The sequence below is a fragment of the Artemia franciscana genome, chromosome 17 (assembly GCF_032884065.1).
Source record: "Artemia franciscana chromosome 17, ASM3288406v1, whole genome shotgun sequence".
NCBI lineage: Eukaryota > Metazoa > Arthropoda > Branchiopoda > Anostraca > Artemiidae > Artemia > Artemia franciscana.
Genome location: NC_088879.1, coordinates 8,353,520 through 8,375,547, shown reverse-complemented (window position 1 = coordinate 8,375,547; position 22,028 = coordinate 8,353,520). Strand labels below are relative to the sequence as shown.

At 36.0% G+C, this 22,028-nt stretch overlaps 1 protein-coding gene across 3 annotated transcripts in view; it reads right to left on the bottom strand.

Annotated features, from left to right (window-relative positions):
* The window catches only part of LOC136037783 (vacuolar protein sorting-associated protein 52 homolog), a 116,716-nt gene that overhangs the window by 57,606 nt on the left and 37,082 nt on the right, over window positions 1-22,028 (bottom strand). For 2 of the 3 annotated variants that reach the window (XM_065720616.1, XM_065720613.1), the window contains exons 2-3: window positions 21,898-21,986; window positions 17,149-17,417 (exon numbers count right to left, since the gene is read on the bottom strand). In XM_065720616.1, the coding sequence (XP_065576688.1) occupies window positions 17,149-17,417; window positions 21,898-21,986 (358 nt within the window). Of the gene's footprint in view, window positions 1-16,843; window positions 16,896-17,148; window positions 17,418-21,897; window positions 21,987-22,028 lie in introns of all 3 variants that reach the window. The other variant, XM_065720614.1, reaches the window with a different exon arrangement.

Below are 22,028 nucleotides of genomic sequence, written 5' to 3'. Positions count from 1 at the left end.
CTGAAAGTTATCGCCTGGCATTCAGGTACAACCCAGTCGATGATTATAGCTTGAGTAGATGTGTTCAAATCGGGACAATGTCTAAAATTTGTCCCTATTGCAAGGCCTTGAAATTCAATGGTGAAACAATGGGAATGTGTTGCGCCTCAGGAAAAGTTAAACTTCCTCTATTGGCTGCACCACCAGAGCCATTGAAGACTTTCATTACTGGAACTACGTCAGAATCTAAGCGTTTTTTGTCAAAAATCAGAAAATACAACTCATGTTTCCAAATGACGTCGTTTGGAGCCCAAATCGAAAATCCAGATCAATTTATGTCTACTTTCAAAGTAAAAGGGCAAATTTATCATAGAGCAGGGTCCCTTCTACCATTCTCAGGCGAGAATCATAAATTTTTACAATTGTACTTCATCAGTGATAGAAATTCTGAATTGAATGCACGTTGCGAAATTTCTCCCAACGTTGAAAGGACAATGGTTTCCCAATTGCAACATCTTTTCCACGAAAATAATAATTTAGTGCGTCTGTTCAAAACAGCCATCGATTTGATGCCTACTGATACGCATAAAATTGTTATTTCCGCTGACAAAACGCCTCCTGGCCAACATGTGCGTAGATACAATGCTCCAACTATCGACGAAGTGGCAATCGTTATGGTCGGTGATCAGTTTTTACCTCGAGATATTATCTATCTATCTATATATATAAAAATAAGTTGTCTGTCTGTCTGTCTGTGGATCAGGTGACGTCATGTTTCTGTGTTGACTGACGTCATGAAATAAGTAAGAAAAGAAAGCGTTCGAGGAATCACAAGAACAGCAAGAAAACAGGCTTGCGGCTAAAGAACACAAAACCGCGCAGTTAGATGAAAATCCACCTGGACAGCGAGAGTCAAAACATATCAAAACTGAAAATGATAGCGATGATGATTGGGTTTGGGATTTTGACTTGGATAAGGTCATCAATGCCTACCAGATTTAAGTTAAAAAAACAAAGGTTCGTCGATATGTACTTCATAGTGACGCTGAAAAATAAAGAAGAAAAAGAAAACTGAAAAAAGAAAAAAGGTAAAAAACTAAAAAAAACTAAAAAGAAAAAACACTCAAAGAGAAATTACAGACCGGGACACAAATGACGACCGAGACAGAGGGAATATAAGTGACGACCGGGAACCTCAAAGAGAAATTACAGACTAGGACACCCGGACACAAATCACGACCGGGACACAGGGAATATAAATGACGACCGGGACACAGGGACACAACTACAACGGGGACGCCGGGGGCACAGGCGGGATATATAAATGACGACCGGGACACAGGGATTGTTCGAATAGAAATTACAGACCGGGACACCGGGACACAAATGACGACCGGGACACCGGGACACAGGGAATATAAATGACGACCGGGACACTCAAAGAGAAATTACAAACTGGGACACCGGGACACAAATGACGACCGGGACACAGGGAATATAAATAACGACCGGGACACAGGGACACATCATTAGAATAATGAGGTATAGATCTGAATACGGATTGTTTTTCCCATGGACAATTATATGTTGCATGTTCAAGAGTCAGTAAACCTGACAATCTATTTATATGCACAGGCAATGGGACAGCGAAGAATGTTGTATATTCGCATGTTTTACGTAGTTAAAAACATATATTTATATCTATCTCTATTCACAGGTGGGACACAGGGACACAACTACAATGGCGCGTAACGACTTACGCGCGCGGGGGGGCTTGGGGGGGGGGGGCGCGAAGCGCCCCACCAACTAGGTTTTGGGGGTGGCGCGAAGCGCCGCCCAAAGAGCTAGTATATATATAAAAATAAGTTGTCTGTCTGTGGATCAGGTGACGTCATGTTTCTGTGTTGACTGACGTCATGAAATTAGTTGTCGTCATTTTTGCTTTGACGGTGACATTCTAATTTATGGGCACACGTAAAAATATTAAAATTAACTACAAATATGCGTGTCCGATTGCAAAACGATGACTCTGGTCAAACATTTTCAGATCAATTGCTGACAATTGGAAACGGAAAGCTCCCAGTAGACTCAATTTCAGGACGTATACAACTACCTGCTGATTTCTGTAATTTAGTGACGTCCAAAAATGAATTGATTGAAAAAGTATTTCCGAATATTCTAAAAAATTATAAAAATAATAAATGGCTAAGTGAAAGAGCGATTCTCGCACCCAAAAATATAGACGTCCACGAAATCAACAATATTGTTTTGACCAAGATTCGAGACCAGGCAGTCCTTTAGGCGTACCAATAATACTTTTAAGAAATATCAACCCACCAAAGCTTTGCAATGGCACGCGACTTGCCGTAAAAAAAACAATGGAAAACCTAATAGAGGCCACAATCTTGACAGGGCCTTATGAGGGTGAGGCTGTTCTTATTCCTCGCATTCCCATGATTCCAACGGATCTGCTTTTTCAATTTAAAAGATTGCAATTCCCAATTCGATTAGTATTTGCAATCACCATTAACAAAGCTCAAGGTCAATCATTAGAAAAATGTGGTATAGATCTTAATACTGATTGTTTTTTCCCATGGACAATTGTACGTTGCATGTTCGAGGGTCGGTAAACCTGACAATGTATTTATATGCAGCGACAATTGGACAGCGAAGAATGTTGTATATTCGCAAGTTTTACGCAGTTAATTTGTATTGTATCTATCTTTCTATCTATCTATATAAAAACGAGTTGTGTGGATGCATGTTTGTTTGTTTGTAAAAAGAGCGTTTGCATATGACGTCATTATTAGTACATACGGCTTTGAATATGCGCAGACAATGGGAAAGCCAAGAATGTTGTTTATTCGCAATTTTTACGTAGTTTGAAACACATATATATATCTATCTATATTCACAGGTGGGACACAGGGACACAACTACAATGGCGCATAACTAATATGGCGCGTAACGACTTACGCGCGCGGGGGGCTTGGGGGGGGCGCGAAGCGCCCCACCAACTAGGTGTTACCCCAACAGCTAGTTCTTCATAAGCAAAACACTCAGTTGGTAAGAATTGCTGAAACTCATCGATGCTACGATACCCTACAATATCCTATCATTTTTTGGGATGGAGCCGACGGCTATCACTTTAATATTAAATTGATGAATCCAGCCACTAACAAAGTAATGAATAAGAAATGCAGTGCAATGCATTATTATTCCTATAGACTAATGATTCGGCAGGATGAAGAAAATTATATTTTAAAATGCCGTGAATTGTTTCACCAATTCGTCGTTGATATGTATGCTAAAATTGAATCAGAACGTTTGCTATATATCCGCCTGAATCAGACCAAGCTCCGCTCTGAACAATACATTCATTTGCGAGATGCAGTTATAAATGACTGTAATACCACAAACGTTGGAAGATTAACAATTTTACCTTCGTCATATGCTGGCAGTCCCCCGTCATATGCATGAATATGCTCAAGATGCTATTGCGTATGTTCGTCTCTATGGTCGTCCAGATTTATTTATTACATTTACATGTAATCAATCTTGGGACGAGATACTGCAGCTTTTACTTCAAGGACAATCGGCGGTTCATAGGCATGACATTACGGCCCGTGTCTTCCGGCAAAAGTTGAAATCACTGCTAAACTACATTGTAAAACTTGAAGTGTTTGGGTCAGTGCGATGCTGGATGTACTCAGTGGAATGGCAAAAACGAGGTTTGCCACACGCACATATACTAATCTGGCTACATAAAAAATTACTTCGAACGAAATTGATGATGTGATTTCCGCTGAAATACCTGATAAAAATGTCGATAAGGGGTTACATGATATTATTGTAAAAAATATGATACATGGACCTTGCGGTGCACTGAACGAAAATTCACCATGCATGGCCAAAGGAAGGTGCACGAAGCAATATCCTCGACTTTTAGTATCAAACACAATTACCGGCAATGATGGTTACCCACAATATAGAAGAAGATCTACTGAAGATGGCGGTAAAACAGCAATAATAAAGAAGCGTAACGGTACCACCATCGAAGTAGATAACCAGTGGGTTGTTCCATATTCCCCATTATTATCAAAAACATTTAATGCACACATAAAGGTTGAATACTGTAACTCCGTAAAGGCAATCAAATACATATGTAAATACGTCAACAAAGGCAGTGACATGGCAGTTTTTTGGCTTGCAGCCCGAAATCAAAGATTTCGACGAAATCGTACAATATCAGGCTGGAAGATACATAAGCAGTAATGAAGCTGTTTGGCGAATTCTTTCATTTCCGATACATGAACGTAGTCCAGCTGTTGTTCACTTAGCGGTACATTTACAGAATGGTCAACGTGTTTATTTCACGGAAACCAACGTGCAACAAAGAGTCCTGAATCCACCGGATACAACATTAACAGCTTTTTTTCGCTTTGCAAAAATGATTCTTTTGCAAAAAAACTGCTGTATACTGAAGTGCCTTCGTATTACACGTGGAATACTAAAAATAAAGTATTTGAACGTCGAAAACAGGGTAAGTCAGTCGACGGCCAACCTACCATCTTCAAAGATACCACGATAGGAAGACTCTACACCGTTCACCCCAATCAACATGAATGCTTCTTTCTACGCCTGCTTTTGGTGAATGTACCCGGTCCGACATCCTTTGAGTATTTGAGGACTGTAAATGGTACTATAAATGACACTTACCGTAGTGCATGCCAAGCTCTGAATTTATTGGAGAATGACCAACCACTGGGATAACTGCATCAATGACACGTGCGAAACGTCAACCCCAAGTCAAATTCGTGCATTGTTTGGCATCATTTTGACAACTTGCTCTCCATCAGCTCCTACAGAGTTATGGGAAAAATATAAGTCAAAAATGTCCGAAGATATACTCCATCGAAAACAGTTAGAGACGTCAGATATGACTTTTGATTTTACATCAGAAATTTATAACTACACTTTAGTTGTTATAGAAGATTTGTGCGCACGTTTGGCAAACAAACCTCTTCAGGATTTGGGAATGCCTTCACCTAACCGTATCGCTGCTGTTTCGACATGTGTAGAATTGGATCGTGAACAAAGTTACAGTACGAGTAATCTATTGTCGTATGTACAAAATAACATTTCCAAGTTAACGTCGGAACAAAAAGACATTTATGATATGATAATGCATTGTGTCGATAACAACGTTGGAGAAATTTTCTTTTTGGATGCGCCAGGAGGTACTGGTAAAACGTTTGTGATAAAACTGATTCTGGCATCAATTCGATCAAAAAATGATATAGCGTTGGCAATTGCGTCGTCCGGAATAATGGAAGAATTGCTCGTCCGGTGGAAGAACTGCTCATTCCGCTTTGAAACTGCCTCTGAACTTGCATTCTACAGAAACTCCCACGTGCAATATTTCCAAATCATCTGGGATGGGTAAAGTATTGCAGCAATGCAAACTTATTATTTGGGATGAGTGCACAATGGCACACAAAAAATCGCTCGAGGCTCTGGATCAATGCTTGAACGATTTGCGAGGGAAGTCGAAACCCTTTGGCAGCACATTAATATTGCTTGCGGGAGATTTCAGGCAAACATTACCTATAATACCTAGATCAACTCCTGCAGACGAAATGAATGCTTGCCTGAAAAATTCTAATTTATGGGCACACGTTAAAACATTAAAATTAACTACAAATATGCGTGTCCGATTGCAAAACGATGACTCTGGTCAAACATTTTCAGATCAATTGCTGGCAATGGGAAACGGAAAGCTCTCAGTAGACTCAATTTCAGGACGTATACAACTACCTGCTGATTTCTGCATTTTAGTGACGTCCAAAAATGAATTGACTGAAAAAGTATTTCCGAATATTCTAAAAAATTATAAAAATAATAAATGGCTAAGTGAAAGAGCAATTCTTGCACCCAAAAATATAGACGTCCACGAAATCAACAATATTGTTTTGACCAAGATTCGAGACCAGGCAGTCCTTTACAAGTCAGTCGACACAGTTTTGGAACCAAATGAAGCGGTTAATTATCCATCTGAATTTTTAAATTCCATAGATCTTTCATGGTTTCCACCACACGTGCTACAACTAAAAATAGGCGTACCAATAATACTTTTAAGAAATATAAACCCACCAAAGCTTTGCAATGGCACTCGACTTGCCGTAAAAAAAAAAATGGAAAACCTAATAGAGGCCACAATCTTGACAGGGCCTTTTGAGGGTGAGGCTGTTCTTATTCCTCGCATTCCCATGATTCCAACGGATCTGCTTTTTCAATTTAAAAGATTGCAATTCCCAATTCGATTAGCATTTGCAACCACCATCAAGAAAGCTCAAGGGCAATCACTAGAAAAATGCGGTATAGATCTTAATACAGATTGCTTTACCAATGTACAATCGTATGTTGCATCTTTGAGGGTCGGTAAACCTGACAATCTATTTATACGCACAGACAATGGGACAGCGAAGACTGTTGTATATTCACAAGTTTTACGTAGTTAATTTGTATTGTATCTATCTATCTATCTATCTATATAAAAACGAGTTGTGTGTATGCATGTTTGTTTGTTTGTAAAAAGAGCGTTTGCATGTGACGTCATTATTAGTACATACGGCTTTGTATATGGACAGACAATGGGAAAGCCAAGAATGTTGTATATTCGCAATTTTTACGTAGTTTGAAACACATATATAAATCTATCTATATTCACAGGTGGGACACAGGGACACAACTACAATGGCGCGTAACTAATATGGCGCGTAACGACTTACGCGCGCGGGGGGGCTTGAGGGGCACGAAGCGCCCCACCAACTAGGTGTTGGGGTGGCGCGAAGCGCCACCCCAACAGCTAGTATATATATATATATATATATATATATATATATATATATATATATATATATATATATATATATATATATATATATATATATATATACTAGCTGTTGGGGTGGCGCTTCGCGCCACCCCAACACCTAGTTGGTGGGGGCGCTTCGCGCCCCCCCAAGCCCCCCCGCGCGCGTAAGTCGTTACGCGCCATAATAGTTACGCGCCATTGTAGTTGTGTCCCTATGTCCCACCTGTGAATATAGATATATATATATATATATGGTTTTAACTACGTAAAACTTGCGAATATACAACATTCTTTGCTGTCCCATTGTCTTTGCATATAAATAGATTGTCAGGTTATCCCCCTGTTTCCCCCGGTGTCCCCGTTGTAGTTGTGTCCCTGTGTCCCGGTCGTCATTTATATTCCCTGTGTCCCGGGTCCCGGTCATCATTTGTATCCCGGTGTCCCGGTCTGTATATACATTCGTTTTTTAGTTTTGTTTTTCTCCTTTATTTTTTTCCTTTTTTTTTCTTTTTTAGCTTATTTAGATTTTTAGATTTTTTAGTTTTTTTTATTAGTTTTTAGTTTTTATTTCTTTTTAGTTTTTTTGTCCCGGTCGTCATTTATATCCCCCTGTTTCCCCCGGTGTCCCCGTTGTAGTTGTGTCCCTGTGTCCCGGTCGTTATTTATATTCCCTGTGTCCCGGTCGTCATTTGTATCCCGGTGTACCGGTCTGTATATACATTCGTTTTTTAGTTTTGTTTTTCTCCTTTATTTTTTTCCTTTTTTTTTTTTTAGTTTATTTAGATTTTTAGATTTTTTAGTTTTTTTATTAGTTTTTAGTTTTTTTTTCTTTTTAGTTTTTTTGTAGTTTTTACCTTCTTTTTAGTTTTGTTAATTTTTTTTTTTACTTGTGTCCTGGTCGTCATTTATACTCCCTGTGTCCCGGTGCTTTGTTGATTGCTAATCGAACATTCCTTTTGTCCTGGTCGCTTTCTCTTTGAGTGTCGTCATTTATTTTTTTCTTTTTTAGTTCTTTTAGTTTTTACCTTTTTTAGTTTTTATTTTTTTTAGTTTTTTACCTTTTTTTAGTTTTTTTAGTTTTTTAGCTTTTTTATTTTTTTTATTAGTTTTTAGTTTTTTTGTAGTTTTTGCCTTTTTTTTTAGTTTTTTTAGTTTTTTAGCTTTTTTATTAGTTTTTAGTTTTTTTTGTAGTTTTTGCCTTTTTTTAGTTTTTTTAGTTTTTTAGCTTTTTTATTTTTTTTATTAGTTTTTAGTTTTTTTTGTAGTTTTTGCCTTTTTTTAGTTTTTTCAGTTTTGACGTCACCTGATCCACGATCCACAGATCCACAGACAACTTATTTTTATATATATAGATAGTTTTTTTTTTTTTTACTTATGTCCTGGTCGTCATTTATACTCCCTGTGTCCCGGTGCTTTGTTGATTGCTAATCGAACATTCCTTTTGTCCTGGTCGCTTTCTCTTTGAGTGTCGTCATTTATTAGTTTTTTCCTTTTTTTTTTTAGTTTTTTATTGGTTTTTACCTTTATTTTAGCTTATTTTTCAGTTTTTTCCTTTTTTTTAGTTTTTTTTTATTTTTTATTTTTTTTAGTTTTTTACCTTTTTTTAGTTTTTTTTTAGTTTTTTTAGTTTTTTAGCTTTTTTACTTTTTTTATTAGTTTTTAGTTTTTTTTGTAGTTTTTGCCTTTTTTTAGTTTTTTCAGTTTTTTTTTTTTAGTTTTTTATTGGTTTTTACCTTTATAGTTTTTTTAGTTTTTTAGCTTTTTTATTTTTTTTATTAGTTTTTAGTTTTTTTTGTAGTTTTTGCCTTTTTTTAGTTTTTTCAGTTTTGACGTCACCTGATCCAGTTTTTTCAGGTGACGTCACCTGACACATCCATCCATCCATCCACAGACAACTTATTTTTATATATATAGATAGATATATAAGTTGTCTGTGTGTCTGTGTGTCGAGTGAAGTCATCGTCATCAGGTCGTCATTATGACGATGACGTCATTAAAGGTATTTAAGACATTCGTTCACAGAAAAATGTTTAATTGTAAAATGACTGAAGAACCTACAATGTCAACAGCCGAGGAAGCTGCTCAAAGAGTCTATGCCAAAAAACTTGCTGCTGATAGAGAACGTAAGAAAAGAAAGCGTGCCAAGGAATCACAAGAGCAACGCGAAACCAGACTTGCTGCTAAAAGAGAAAGTGAAAAAAGAAGGCTAAAAGTATTTAAGAAAATCGTTCAAAGACAAATTTTTAATTGTAAGAAGATCGTGGGCGGAAAAATGTTTAATTGTAAAATGACTGAAGAACCTACAATGGATACAGCCGAGGAAGCTGCTCAAAGAGTCTATGCCAAAAAACTTGCGGCTGATAGAGAAAGTAAGAAAAGAAAGCGTGCCGAGGAATCACAAGAACAGATAGAAAACAGGCTTGCGGCTAAAGAACGCAAAACTGCGCGGTTAGATGAAAATCCACCTGGACAGCGAGAGTCAAAACATATCAAAACCGAAAATGATAGCGATGATGATTGGGTTTGGGATTTTGACTTGGATAAGGTCATCAATGCCTACTAGATTTTAGTTAAAAAAACAAAGGTCTGCGATATGTATTTCATAGTGACGCTGAAAAATAAAGAAGAAAAAGAAAACTGAAAAAAGAAAAAGGTAAAAAACTAAAAAAAAAAAAACACTCAAAGAGAAATTACAGACCGGGACAGAGGGAATATAAATGACGACCGGGACACTCAAAGAGATATTAGAGACTGGGATACCGGGACACAAATGACGACCGGGACACAGGGAATATAAATGACGACCAGGACACAGGTATTTAAGAATATCGTTCCAAGACAAATTTTTAATTGTAAGAAGATCGTTGAAAGAGAAATTTCTAATTGTAAAATGACTGAAGAACCTACAATGGCAACACCCGAGGAAGCTGCTCAAAACGAATGTTAAGCCGAAGTAGCTGAGTTGGTAAAGCGTTATGTTTCAGGTTCTAGGTCCGAGAGGTTCCAGGTTTGAACCTTGGCTTAAGCATTAATACAAAAGAAGAAAAAAACTAAAAAAGGTAAAAACTACAAAAAAAAACTAAAAAGAAAATACTAAAAAAAACTAAAAAAGCTAAAAAACTAGAAAAAAACAAAACAAAAAAAAGGTAAAAAACTAAAAACTAAAAAAGAAAAAAAACTAAAAAAACTAAAAAACGGTAAAAACTACAAAAGAAACTAAAAAGAAAAAAAAACTAAAAACTAATAAAAAACTAAAAAAAACTAAAAACTGAAAAAGAAAAAAAACTAAAAAAAAAAGGAAAAAAACTGAAAAATAAAGGAGAAAAAGAAAGCTAAACGCCGGGACACAGGGAATATAAATGACGACCGGGACACTCAAAGAGAAATTACAGACTGGGGCACTGGGACACAAATAACGACCGGGAGATATAAATGACGACCGGGACACTCAAAGATAAATTACAGACAGGGACACCGGGACACAAATGACGACCGGGACAGAGGGAATAATAATGACGAACGGGACGCTCAAAGAGAAATTACAGACTGGGACACTGGGACACAGCGAATGTTCGATTAGCAATCACCATCAACAAAGCTCAAGGGCAATCATTAGAATAACGAGGTATAGATCTGAATACAGATTGTTTTTCCCATGGACAATTTTATGTTGAGTGTTCAAGAGTCGGTAAACCTGACAATCTATTTATATACACAGACAATGGGACATCGAAGAATGTTGTATATTCGCAAGTTTTACGTAGTTAAAAACATATATATTTACAACGAAAAGAGAAATCTTTTCTCTTTTTTCTATATTCACAGGTGGGACACAGGGACACAACTAAAATGGCGCGTAACGACTTAAGCTTGGGGGGCTTGGGGGGGGCGCGAAGCGCCCCCACCAACTAAGTGCTGGGGTGGCGCGAAGCGCCACCCCAACAGCTATCTATATATCTAAAAATAAGTTGTCTGTGTGTCGAGTGACGTCACTGTCCGCATATGACGTCTGAATTATTTCATCACATACCAATTCAAAAACGAATGTATTCAAGCCAAAGTAGTTCAGTTATATAACTAACTGTGTTGGCGCAGTGGGCTTGACCTTACCGTGGTAATACGGGACCCAGAGATCGAACCATGCTGCAGGAATGCACTACAGGGCCGACGCAGAGACCTTAGTAGTCAAGAAGCGTCGTTAATCCGATACAAATACAAATACAGCAGCTCAGTTGGTAAGGCGTTATGTTCCAGGTTCTAGGTCCGAGAGGTTCCAGGTTCGAACCTTGGCTTTAGCATTAATACCAGAGAAGAAAAAAAAAACTAAAAAATATAAAAACTACAAAAAAACTAAAAAGAAAATACTAAAAAAAATAAAAAAGCCTAAAAAACTAAAACTAGAAAAAGAGTAAAAAACTAAAAACTAAAAAAGTAAAAAAAAAACTAAAAACAAACTACAAAAAGGTAAACACTACAAAAAAACTAAAAAAAAAACAAACTAAACTAATAAAAAACTAAAAAAATTAAAAACTGAAAAAGAAAAAAAACTAAAAAAGGAAAAAAACTGACAAATAAAGGAGAAAAATAAAACTAAAAAAATTAAAAATAAAAATAAAAAAATTAAAAAAGGTAGATGTATTCAAGCCGAAGTAGCTGAGTTGGTAAAGCGTTATGTTCCAGGTTCTAGGTCCGAGAGGTTCCAGGTTCGAACCTTGGCTTTAGCATTAATACAAAAGAAGTAAAAAACTAAAAAAGAAAAAAAACTAAAAAACAGGTAAAAACTACAAAAACAACTAAAAAAGCCAAAAAACTAAAAAAAGCTAAAAAACTAAAAAAGAAAAAAAAAATTAAAAACTAAAAAAAGGGTAAAAACAGCAAAAAAAACTAAAAAGAAAAAAACTAAAAACTAATAAAAAAAAACTTAAAACTGAAAAAGAAAAAAAAACTAAAAAAAGGAAAAAAACTGAAAAATAAAGGAGAAAAAGAAAACTAAAAAAAATAAAAAAAAAAGAAAAAAGGTAAAAACTACAAAAAAAACTAAAAAGAAAAAGAAAAACAAACTAAAAAGCTAAAAAACAGGTAAAAACCAAAAAAAAATAGGAAGAAAAAAAAGGAAAAAAAATGTATTTCATCATATACCAATTCAAAAACGAATGTATATACAGACCGGGACACAGGGAATATAAATGACGACCGGGACACTCAAAGAGAAATTACAGACTGGGACACCGGGACACAAATGACGACTGGGACGTGTGTGTCGACTGACGTCATGTTTGTGTGTCGACTGACGTCATGTTTGTCGACTATAAATGACGACTGGGACACAGGGACACAACTACAACGGGGAAGCCGGGGGGCACAGGGGGATGTATAAATGATGATGGGGACACAGGGAATGTTTGATTAGCAATCACCATCAACAAAGGGTAATCATTAGAATAATGAGGTGTAGATCTGAATACGGATTGTTTTTCCCATGGACAATTATATGTTGCATGTTCAAGAGTCGGTAAACCTGACAATCTACTTATATGTACAGACAATGGGACAGCGAAGAATCATCAGACATCCCACATGTACAGACATACCACATTATCCCAAAGTAGTTCTAAATCTGATAGAAATTTACCGAGTCTGAAAAATCCATAGAAATGGCAATGATTGCAAAACCAAATACATCATGCACTTTAAAAAATTTAGATATTAACAAACATTAATTTAAAAAAAAACCTTTTCCACAAAGAAGATTTTGAAAGAAAAGTAAAGAGCTATGTTAAGCCAAAGATGGCAGAAATAAACTCAAATAATTTTTCAAGTGTAGAACTACCATAAATCACAATACATAAATAAATGAGACCACAAACGAACAGAATTTACAATAAATAACCGAGTCAAACTCAAGAGAAGCAAAAAGTAAGTAGAGTGAACCTGAAACCCCCCTTGGCTTTTAAATACCATATCATAATTTGCACTTTACTGAAAACAATCCTTATTTCGACCTGTGTTTTATTTATTCCTAATATCAAAAAAAAAAAAAAAAATTACGATCATAACCAAAATTACTAAAAAACAAAACAAAATAAACGTGGATTTATACAGTATGAATTACACGCTACTAATCATTCCTGAAAGTTTTAATAATTGTGGATTTATTGGATTAAAAAAAATATTTAAAATGTATTTTCTTTTCATTTTGAGATAGTCATTTTTTTCAGCATAGTTGAAAGGCCCAGTAACTATACCTCTGGGGATGATATAAGTCCCACAGTCCATGGGGGAAAGTGCTTTAAGTTATGAAATTTGTCCATTGTTTTAATAAAGCATTTGTTATCGGGGAGCATACCGGTGTTTTATTCTTTTTTTTTGGCGAGGGGATTTTTCACGGGGAGAAACTTTCGTGGAAATGGAAGCTTTCCGGGGTGAATTTTCCAAAGGAAATTTTACATGGGAAATAAATTGAATCCTATACAAAATTATTCTTAATTGTCATAGTTTCTATTTGGGCATCCAATTTACACGGGGATATGTGCCAAGGGAATTATCCGAGAGAAATTTTCAGCGGGGTTGGAACTGCCTGGGGAATTTTTCCATGGGAGGATTTTTCGCAGGAGCAATTCTCTTTGGGGGAGTTTTCCCCAGAAGAAAACTCCATTGGGAGGGGTATTTTCATTATAATTTTCCACAGAGGGGGGGGGGGAATTTCCAGCAATATTTGAAAATGATCAGAGATTAAATAACAACAAGTCAATCTCAAAAAGTAGGCCGAGAAAATTTTTCATGTCTTTTTCTCCACAGGAAATTTTCCCGGGGGAATCTTCAACAAGGATGGAACTGTTTGGGGGTATTTTCTGAGGGAAGGGGGATTTTACGCGGGAGGAGCTTTCCACAGAGGAATGTTTTATAGGGGGGTTTCCCAAGGAGGGGAGGGGGCTTTCCTGAGAATTATTTGAAAAACGATCTGAAATTAAATATATTTAAAAAAAAGTTTTTTGAACTGGAAGTAAGGCGCAACATTCAAACCTAAAACGATCAGAAATTATTTTGTTTATAAGGAGGCTGCACCCTCCTCAATACCTCGCTTTTTATGGTAAAGTTTGACTACTTGTCCCAGCTCTTTAAGAGCAACTCCTTTAACACAAGCGCCAATTAATTAGAACAAGAAAAAATTTCTAAACACTAAAAAGGTTTAGCGTGAAGAGCGAGTTATTTAGGAGGAAGCAGCACCACCATAAACTTTAATATTGAATTAAAATTTAATTAATTAAAATTAATATTTTAATTTAGTCTTACTTTCAGTTGAAATTACTTTTTTTTATTTCATGGACAGGAAAGCTCAAACATACCACCATTTTTTGGTAAAAAAAAATGCTATATGTAAACAACAGGCGCATTGCATAGCTTACAGTCCAGGCCTTAAGGGCTGTAGGAGGTTTGACATCCCTAGAGACATAGTTATGGGACCTTTCAGCTATGTCGAACAAAACTTCTTTCTTGAAGTTTTAATACGACAAACTGTGGGGGGGAGGTGCATGGGAGGCGGGTTCGTTGCCCTCTTATCACTTTTTACTCTTGAAAAGGACACTAAAACTTTCAATTTTCGTCTTCAACTATGTCCTACCAGGGAGGTCTCTTAAATTTTCCTTGCTACTTTTTAAGAAAAAGAACTGTACAGACCGACTATCTTACGATATTTGGAAGTACCTTCAGTAATTTTAAGTTGGAAGTTTTTTCTCTTTGAAGTCGAAGTTCTTTCGACAAGTTTCGATCTTGCTAATGCTCTTACTCTCTTCATTTTGTGTATATACACTCTTTCTAACAACAGTCTACATGTGTTCCTTCAGAGGCGAGAGATTGGGCTTCCATTAGTACTAAAATTCACTTCACTTTTTAGTATTAAATTTTTCATACTAAAATTTTCTAATACTAAAATTCACTAAAAATTTTTTTACTAAGATGTACTAAAATTTTTAATGCTAAAATTTCTTAGGACTAAAAATTTTCAGCATTAAATTTTTAGTGTTAGTATTAAAATACTTTACTTTTGACACTGCATATTTATTTATTTAAACGCAAAAAAAAAAACAACTACAAAATATGATATTCCTGCCAGGAAAGCACGAAAGTGCATGTCTAGGGCAGGGAAATAACTAATATTAATTGAATAGCAAATAACAAACGGAATAAGCCAACTGAACACTAAGAAAAAAAGAAAGAAAGAAAATAAAGAAAGGAAAAAAACGAATTTACAACGTCACATAAAAAAGAGGGAAAATCATCAAAACAGGTAACTAGAAATAAAGAAAGTAACAAAAAAACGGGGGGGGGGGGGGTATAAATGAAGAAGAAACTAAACGATAATCTTGTAATGAATTTTTGGCACTTCATCCTAAAATCTGACATTTCAATCCTAAATACACAAACTTTTAGGAAATAGCAACGAAAGGGGAAGGAAATTCATTCCCTGAATATTGGTTCAAATGACACCCATATCCTTTATGATAAAACCCCGGGTTCTAGTCAAGTTCAAGTTCCATCAACTATTATTAGTTATAAAAAAGAAAATAATGAACATTCATTCCACATGGAATAAATAAATGAAAAAAACTTATTTGACCAGCGACTTTGATACCAGAAGCTCGTTAAGGAACTGAGTCAATTCACCTTTTACAGCTTGGCGATTCCCACGTTTGATTTTTATTTATACTGGTGAAGAAAAAAACGGACATTCATTCCACTTGGAATAAATAAATGAAAAAACTTACTTGATCAGCGACCTTGATACCAGAAGCTCGTCAAGGAACTGAGTCAATTTGCCTTTTACAGCTTGGTGATTCCCAAGTTTGATTGTTATTTATAATGGTGATGAAAAAACGGAAATTCATACCACATGGAATAAACAAATGAAAAAAACTTACTTGACCAGCGACTTTGATACCAGAAGCTCGTCAAGGAACTGAGTCAATTTGCCTTTTACAGCTTGGTGATTCCCAAGTTTGATTGTTATTTATAATGGTAAGGAAAAAACGGAAATTCATACCACATGGAATAAACAAATGAAAAAAACTTGCTTGACCAGCGACTTTGATACCAGAAGCTCGTCAAGGAACTGAGTCAATTTGCCTTTTACAGCTTGGTGATTCCCAAGTTTGATTGTTATTTATAATGGTGAGGAAAAAACGGAAATTCATACCACATGGAATAAACAAATGAAAAAAACTTACTTGACCAGCGACTTTGATACCAGAAGCTCGTCAAGGAACTGAGTCAATTTGCCTTTTACAGCTTGGTGATTCCCAAGTTTGATTATTATTTATAATGGTGAGGAAAAAACGGAAATTCATACCACATGGAATAAACAAATGAAAAAAACTTACTTGACCAGCGACTTTGATACCAGAAGCTCGTCAAGGAACTGAGTCAATTTGCCTTTTACAGCTTGGTGATTCCCAAGTTTGATTGTTATTTATAATGGTGAGGAAAAAACGGAAATTCATACCACATGGAATAAACAAATGAAAAAAACTTACTTGACCAGCGACTTTGATACCAGAAGCTCGTCAAGGAACTGAGTCAATTTGCCTTTTACAGCTTGGTGATTCCCAAGTTTGATTGTTATTTATAATGGTGAGGAAAAAACGGAAATTCATACCACATGGAATAAACAAATGAAAAAAACTTACTTGACCAGCGACTTTGATACCAGAAGCTCGTCAAGGAACTGAGTCAATTTGCCTTTTACAGCTTGGTGATTCCCAAGTTTGATTGTTATTTATAATGGTGAGGAAAAAACGGAAATTCATACCACATGGAATAAATAAATGAAAAAACTTACTTGGTCAGCGACCTTGATATCAGAAGCTAATTAAGGAACTGAGTCAATTCGTCTTTTACAGCTTGGTGATTCCCAAGTTGGATTGTTATTTATACTGGTGAAGAAAAAACAGAAATTCATACCACATGGAATAAATAAATGAAAAAACTTACTTGACCAGCGACTTAGATACCAGAAGCTCGTCAAGGAACTGAGTCAATTCACCTTTTACAGCTTGGCGATTCCCAAGCTCAATTGTTATTTATACTGGTGAAAAAAAAACGGACATTCATTCCACATGGAATAAATAAATGAAAAAACTTACTTGACCAGCGACCTTGACATCAGAAGCTAATTAAGGAACTGAGTCAATTCACCTTTTACAGCTTGGCGATTCCCAAGATCAATTGTTATCTATACTGGTGAAGAAAAAACGGACATTCATTCCACATGGAATAAATAAATAAAAAAAACTTACTTGACCAGCGACTTTGATACCAGAAGCTCGTCAAGGAACTGAGTCAATTCACCTTTTACAGCTTGGCGATTCCCAAGTTTGACACTAATGTTAATTGATTGTCTTTGTATGTTCATAATTTCTGACGAAATTGAGCCGAGTTTTTCTTGAAAAGACGTTAAAAGTGTTTCTAAATTCTCCAAAACATTGTCGCATTCGCTGATCTGTTCATGCAATTTGATGATGTTTTCACATTCATGCAAATATTCTTGAATTGACTCGCTTTCAGCCTTGAAATATAAAATTACACGTTAAACACTCAAATATATACTATGCACAACGTTAAGAAACATACAAATTTATACATTTCCCTATAAATTATTTTTAAACTGCACTCTAGGTCGGTGATTTGCAACGTGGGGCGCATACCCGGTGATTTACCAGTGGAGCATGGGAATTATTTTGGTGGGTCTTGGGGAGGACGTACACCCTTCAACTGACTACAAAATTTGTATTTGTATACTTGAGAGCCTTAATTCTGAAAATAAAAATTTGTGAGTGACATCACATTCATAGGCATTTAAAGAGCAAAAAAGATACAGCATTGCACAGGCGTCATAAATTGTATAAAAGGTGTTATAAGCAAACTAAATTTTTCTCTTTTATAAAATATGCCCAGGGAATGTCCCAAAAAAAGATACAAAGCCTTTTAAGCTTCCTTTAGGTGTATATACGGAAAATATTGAACAACAAAATTTAAATATCATGGGGGGGGGCATCAAGATTTTAGAAATACCAAGGTGGGGTGTGGCCAAAAATCGTTTGGGAACTACTGCTTTAGATCTAATGGGAACTGCTGCTGGAAAACTGAAATGATGAACGACAACTACGAAAGTTGTAGTCTGAAAAGAGACTCTTAGAATGTGTAAAAAAAAAGCACACAAAAATTTATGCTAACCAGATTTTCATATTCTTCTTGATCCGAAACAAAATCCCCCTGTAACCTTTCTAACATCCCCTTGTCAGCACCCCTCCCCGCTTGCTCCATGCAATTTTGAAAGACAGATTTGTTGCACCTTTTTTAAGGGAAATTTGAAAAGGATTTTCAATGTATATTATATGAGGCATAAACCTTTGCCCGTCCAACATCCTGCCTTTTGCTCCCCGACAACTTCTTAGCTGAAAGGTAAGTAAACCAGATCTTGTTTAAAGCGGAACGAAGCAAGGTATTTCAGGTTTTTTTTATTGGAGACACAAAGTGAGTCATTTTCCCAACCCCTCCAGCAGGGTCCCAACCCTCTCCCTTCCAACCATTGAGCAAAACGTTGAGCTACACCCTGTTTGACGTAGAGTCAGACAACGATTTCCTATCCGTATGATCGATGGCATATAATTCGGTATAATTATAATTCGGTAGAAAGGTGCAAATAGACGAGGAGAGGAAATACTAATCCAAAAATTTGAGACCGTTGACATCAAATTCCCAGGTTGATGCCCCGTTAGCAACAACTTGAAAGCTTTAGCAGGCTTTCGAGTTCCATAGTTTTGGAGTTTTTCTCCATCACGGAGAACGACCAGTAAGGCAGAAGCGTACAGTCTCCTCATCTTCGCAACAATAATTTACTTGTGCTAACTAATCTACCTTTTATTCGTTCCCAATGCATTTTTGTGTAAGATAAGGTGTCTTTTTGCAGGGCTGCCACCAAAGAAATTGGAAAAGTCAGAATTTTTGACTTTTACTGTTAGAAAATCTTGCAAAAACTGTCACAAGATGGACTCTCTGATGAAAAAGACAGGTATACTTCGCCAAGATTTCCAAAAAAATTGCCTCTTTCCTCTACTTTCATCATCATCCTAGTGTCCGATCACTTTTCTTTCTTTTTTTTTTGTATGCTGCTGATTTCAGTTTACTGCAGGAAAGTAAAGAGAATGAAATATCTGCGGACTTTATTGAAAATGTCCGGAGCTGAAGCCAAACTGATTAAAATCAGATTAAATTTTGAAGAGCTCTTAATAATTCTTACTTAGGGCCAAATAGGATGGTTTTAGCGTTTCCTCTGAGCATAAATTTTGTAATCAAAAGTGGAGTTTTAAAATCTACGTCAGAGACACCAATATAACATGCGTAACTTTATATATGCGACGTAAGTACTTTAATAGACCAGTTTATATTGAGTGAACCCTCCTTATTCCCCCTTTTATTTGAGAAAAAATATAAAATTTATCATCAAACAAGGAACAGTAGGTCAAAAGGAACTCGGTCCACCGGTAGACTCCTTCCTTAGAAATCGTATTAGAAAGCCCGCTTAAAGCTAGAAAAGAAAGTTTCGCACTAAAAGAAAGAATTTTTTTTCAATCTGAACAATGATTTTTGAAAAACCTGATAAAAGACTATATCACTCCTTTTTTCTATGAAAGTTCGGCCACGACAGAAAGCGTTTTCTAAATTCCACAATCATATAAGGATTTTTCAATCCATTTAACAGAAAATGTAAAACGGACCTTTATCTCTCCTCAACCCCCCTCCCCTCCATCTCCGTGTCAACTTTTTAACAAAAAGATTAGACATATTGCGCCTTTGAGCAATATCACGCTAATATTTTAAATATAAACCAGTGAAGAATAGTGTGTTCCCTTAGCCCTCCAGCAGTCCCTCCTCCCCTCTCATACTAACTTGTTAGGTGAAATGCGTACATGTTGCTCATTGTTTACGGTAAAGTTATACAAGGATTTTTAAGCTGAATAGGTGGAGGCACATAGTGGGCCTGTGGCCTCTCCAACATCAGGTTCAACTCTCAAAAAATATATTTACCTTTCATCAGAAAGGTAGACATGCAGTTTTTCGCCAAATGCTCCCAAAATGTTCTTCACCTTCTCTGGGTTTAATAAGGAGATGGTAACATTTGGTTAAAACTTGTGAGGCAAGTAATTTGGGCGAAAAACACAAAGAACATAGATTTTAACATTTTTACACTACTTCCAAGCTTCATCTAACTTTGATACTATTTGACCAGACTCACTTGTAATTTATTAACCATATTCCTACAGCAAATAAGACTTTATTAAGAACCATTGCTGGTTCTGCAAATATGGTTCTGTAAATTTAGTTTGTGTTTAATAATAATGAAATGAACAGACAATCTTTTGTAAATATCAGTAAAGTGTTATAGTCAGGAAACAAGTTATACTTGCCACAATACTTGCACTAATACTTGCCAAAACACACAATGTTTCCACTTTGTTATAGCCAGGAAGCAAATAATACATGCCACAGCTAACAATAGTATTATTCTTGGGGAAAAATAAGGTGCCCTTAGCCTGCACATGTATGTTTTTAGAAGAAATGAGGGGGATTGGGCTGAGTTTTATTTTTTGGATCCGAAGTAATACAAAGTTATCTTTCATTGGACAATGCACTTGAAAAACAAAAACCTCGACTGGGTATCAAAAAATAGAGAATAATATTGCCTAACAGCAGAAACGGGGCATTTTGAGACTCTTTTAAAGAATGTGTCGGTTTTTTTTTGGTTTTTTTTTGGGACACACCATTCTAAAGTTTTAGGAGATTAAGAATTGTACCATTACATTTGAAAACTACAGAAACTTCCGGCAGTTTAGCTGACTAAAAGTTACTGAAGCACTTCACGTTCGCCAGCCAGCGTAATCTAACTGTTTGACATGATTATTTTTTTTTTCATTTATATTCGTTTTAGGTTTCATTTATTACTCTTTGTAGCTTCCACTTAGTAATTGATTTAATTTCTGCTATATTTAGTTTTAAATAGTTCTTTTTATTATTCTTTCAAAATATTTGCTTTGGAGCTTATTTTTTAATTAGTTCCTCCATATCACGGATATTTAGGGTTAAAATCCCTCCCATTTTCTCCTCCATGTTGATCCAAAAGTAGCTCTCATAGAAAATTGTAAAATTAGAACCCAAGGACATCTCAAGCTTGCATTTAGGTACAAATGCCTTAACAGTCTTTATAAGAAGGAATGGTCCTTTTGGCCAATGTTGATACTGATTTCTCAAGGTAATGCCCCTTTTTACAATTCCAACTAGACTTAATCATCAAAATTTCTAATATAGCAGCAAGAATTCTTGAGGGCCATAGTATAAGTATATACCAGTAGCGAAATGTTTCTCCAAACATGACACATATTTCATAGCGCGTAATTCGGAAAATTTCCCGACCAATAGATTCAGTTGCTACTTGGCATTCAATCATATCGGTGCTAAAAATTTGTCATTGCGCGTGCGCAAAGGCTGGGTCATAAGAATGATTTAGCTTGCGTGGTTTTAGATCTGTTTCAAAAATCTTCAATTGAGAGTATAAGACTTTTCGCTTCTGTATGTTACTTCTACTGTGCTCAGGACTGTAACTGCACACACGGAGAAGGGCAAAGCATCCCTTTCCGATATTGGTCTAAAGGATATCTCTCCCCAAAGTGCAGTCCTGAAATGTATTATTTTTGGATTTGTCACCTTCTCCCCCGCAAATAAACCTTTTGGCCCCCAATTCCTCTAAATAATGTGCATCTGAGTAGTGATGTTCAGGAAGATGATTAATTTTTTTTTAGAAAGGCTTAATTTCAGTCCTACCTGGATATTCAAATCTATTATCAATTTTTGGATAAGGGTGGAGGCGAAGGGAGGTGATTAGAGCCTCTTTTGACTATGCTCTTTTAATAGAGCAAGATACTTTTTTTCTTAAAATTTCTTGTATGTAATATACAGAGGAGGGTTCATTTGAGTACTTTAAACGATACCTTCTCTAGGGCAACTCCTGTTCTAGTAGAAAACTCTCTAATGTCAATCCCAGATTGCAAAACCTCAACAATAGCGTCAGCATCAGTTTCTAGAAAGTAAAAACTTGATTAGTTCAACTTTAATAGAGACG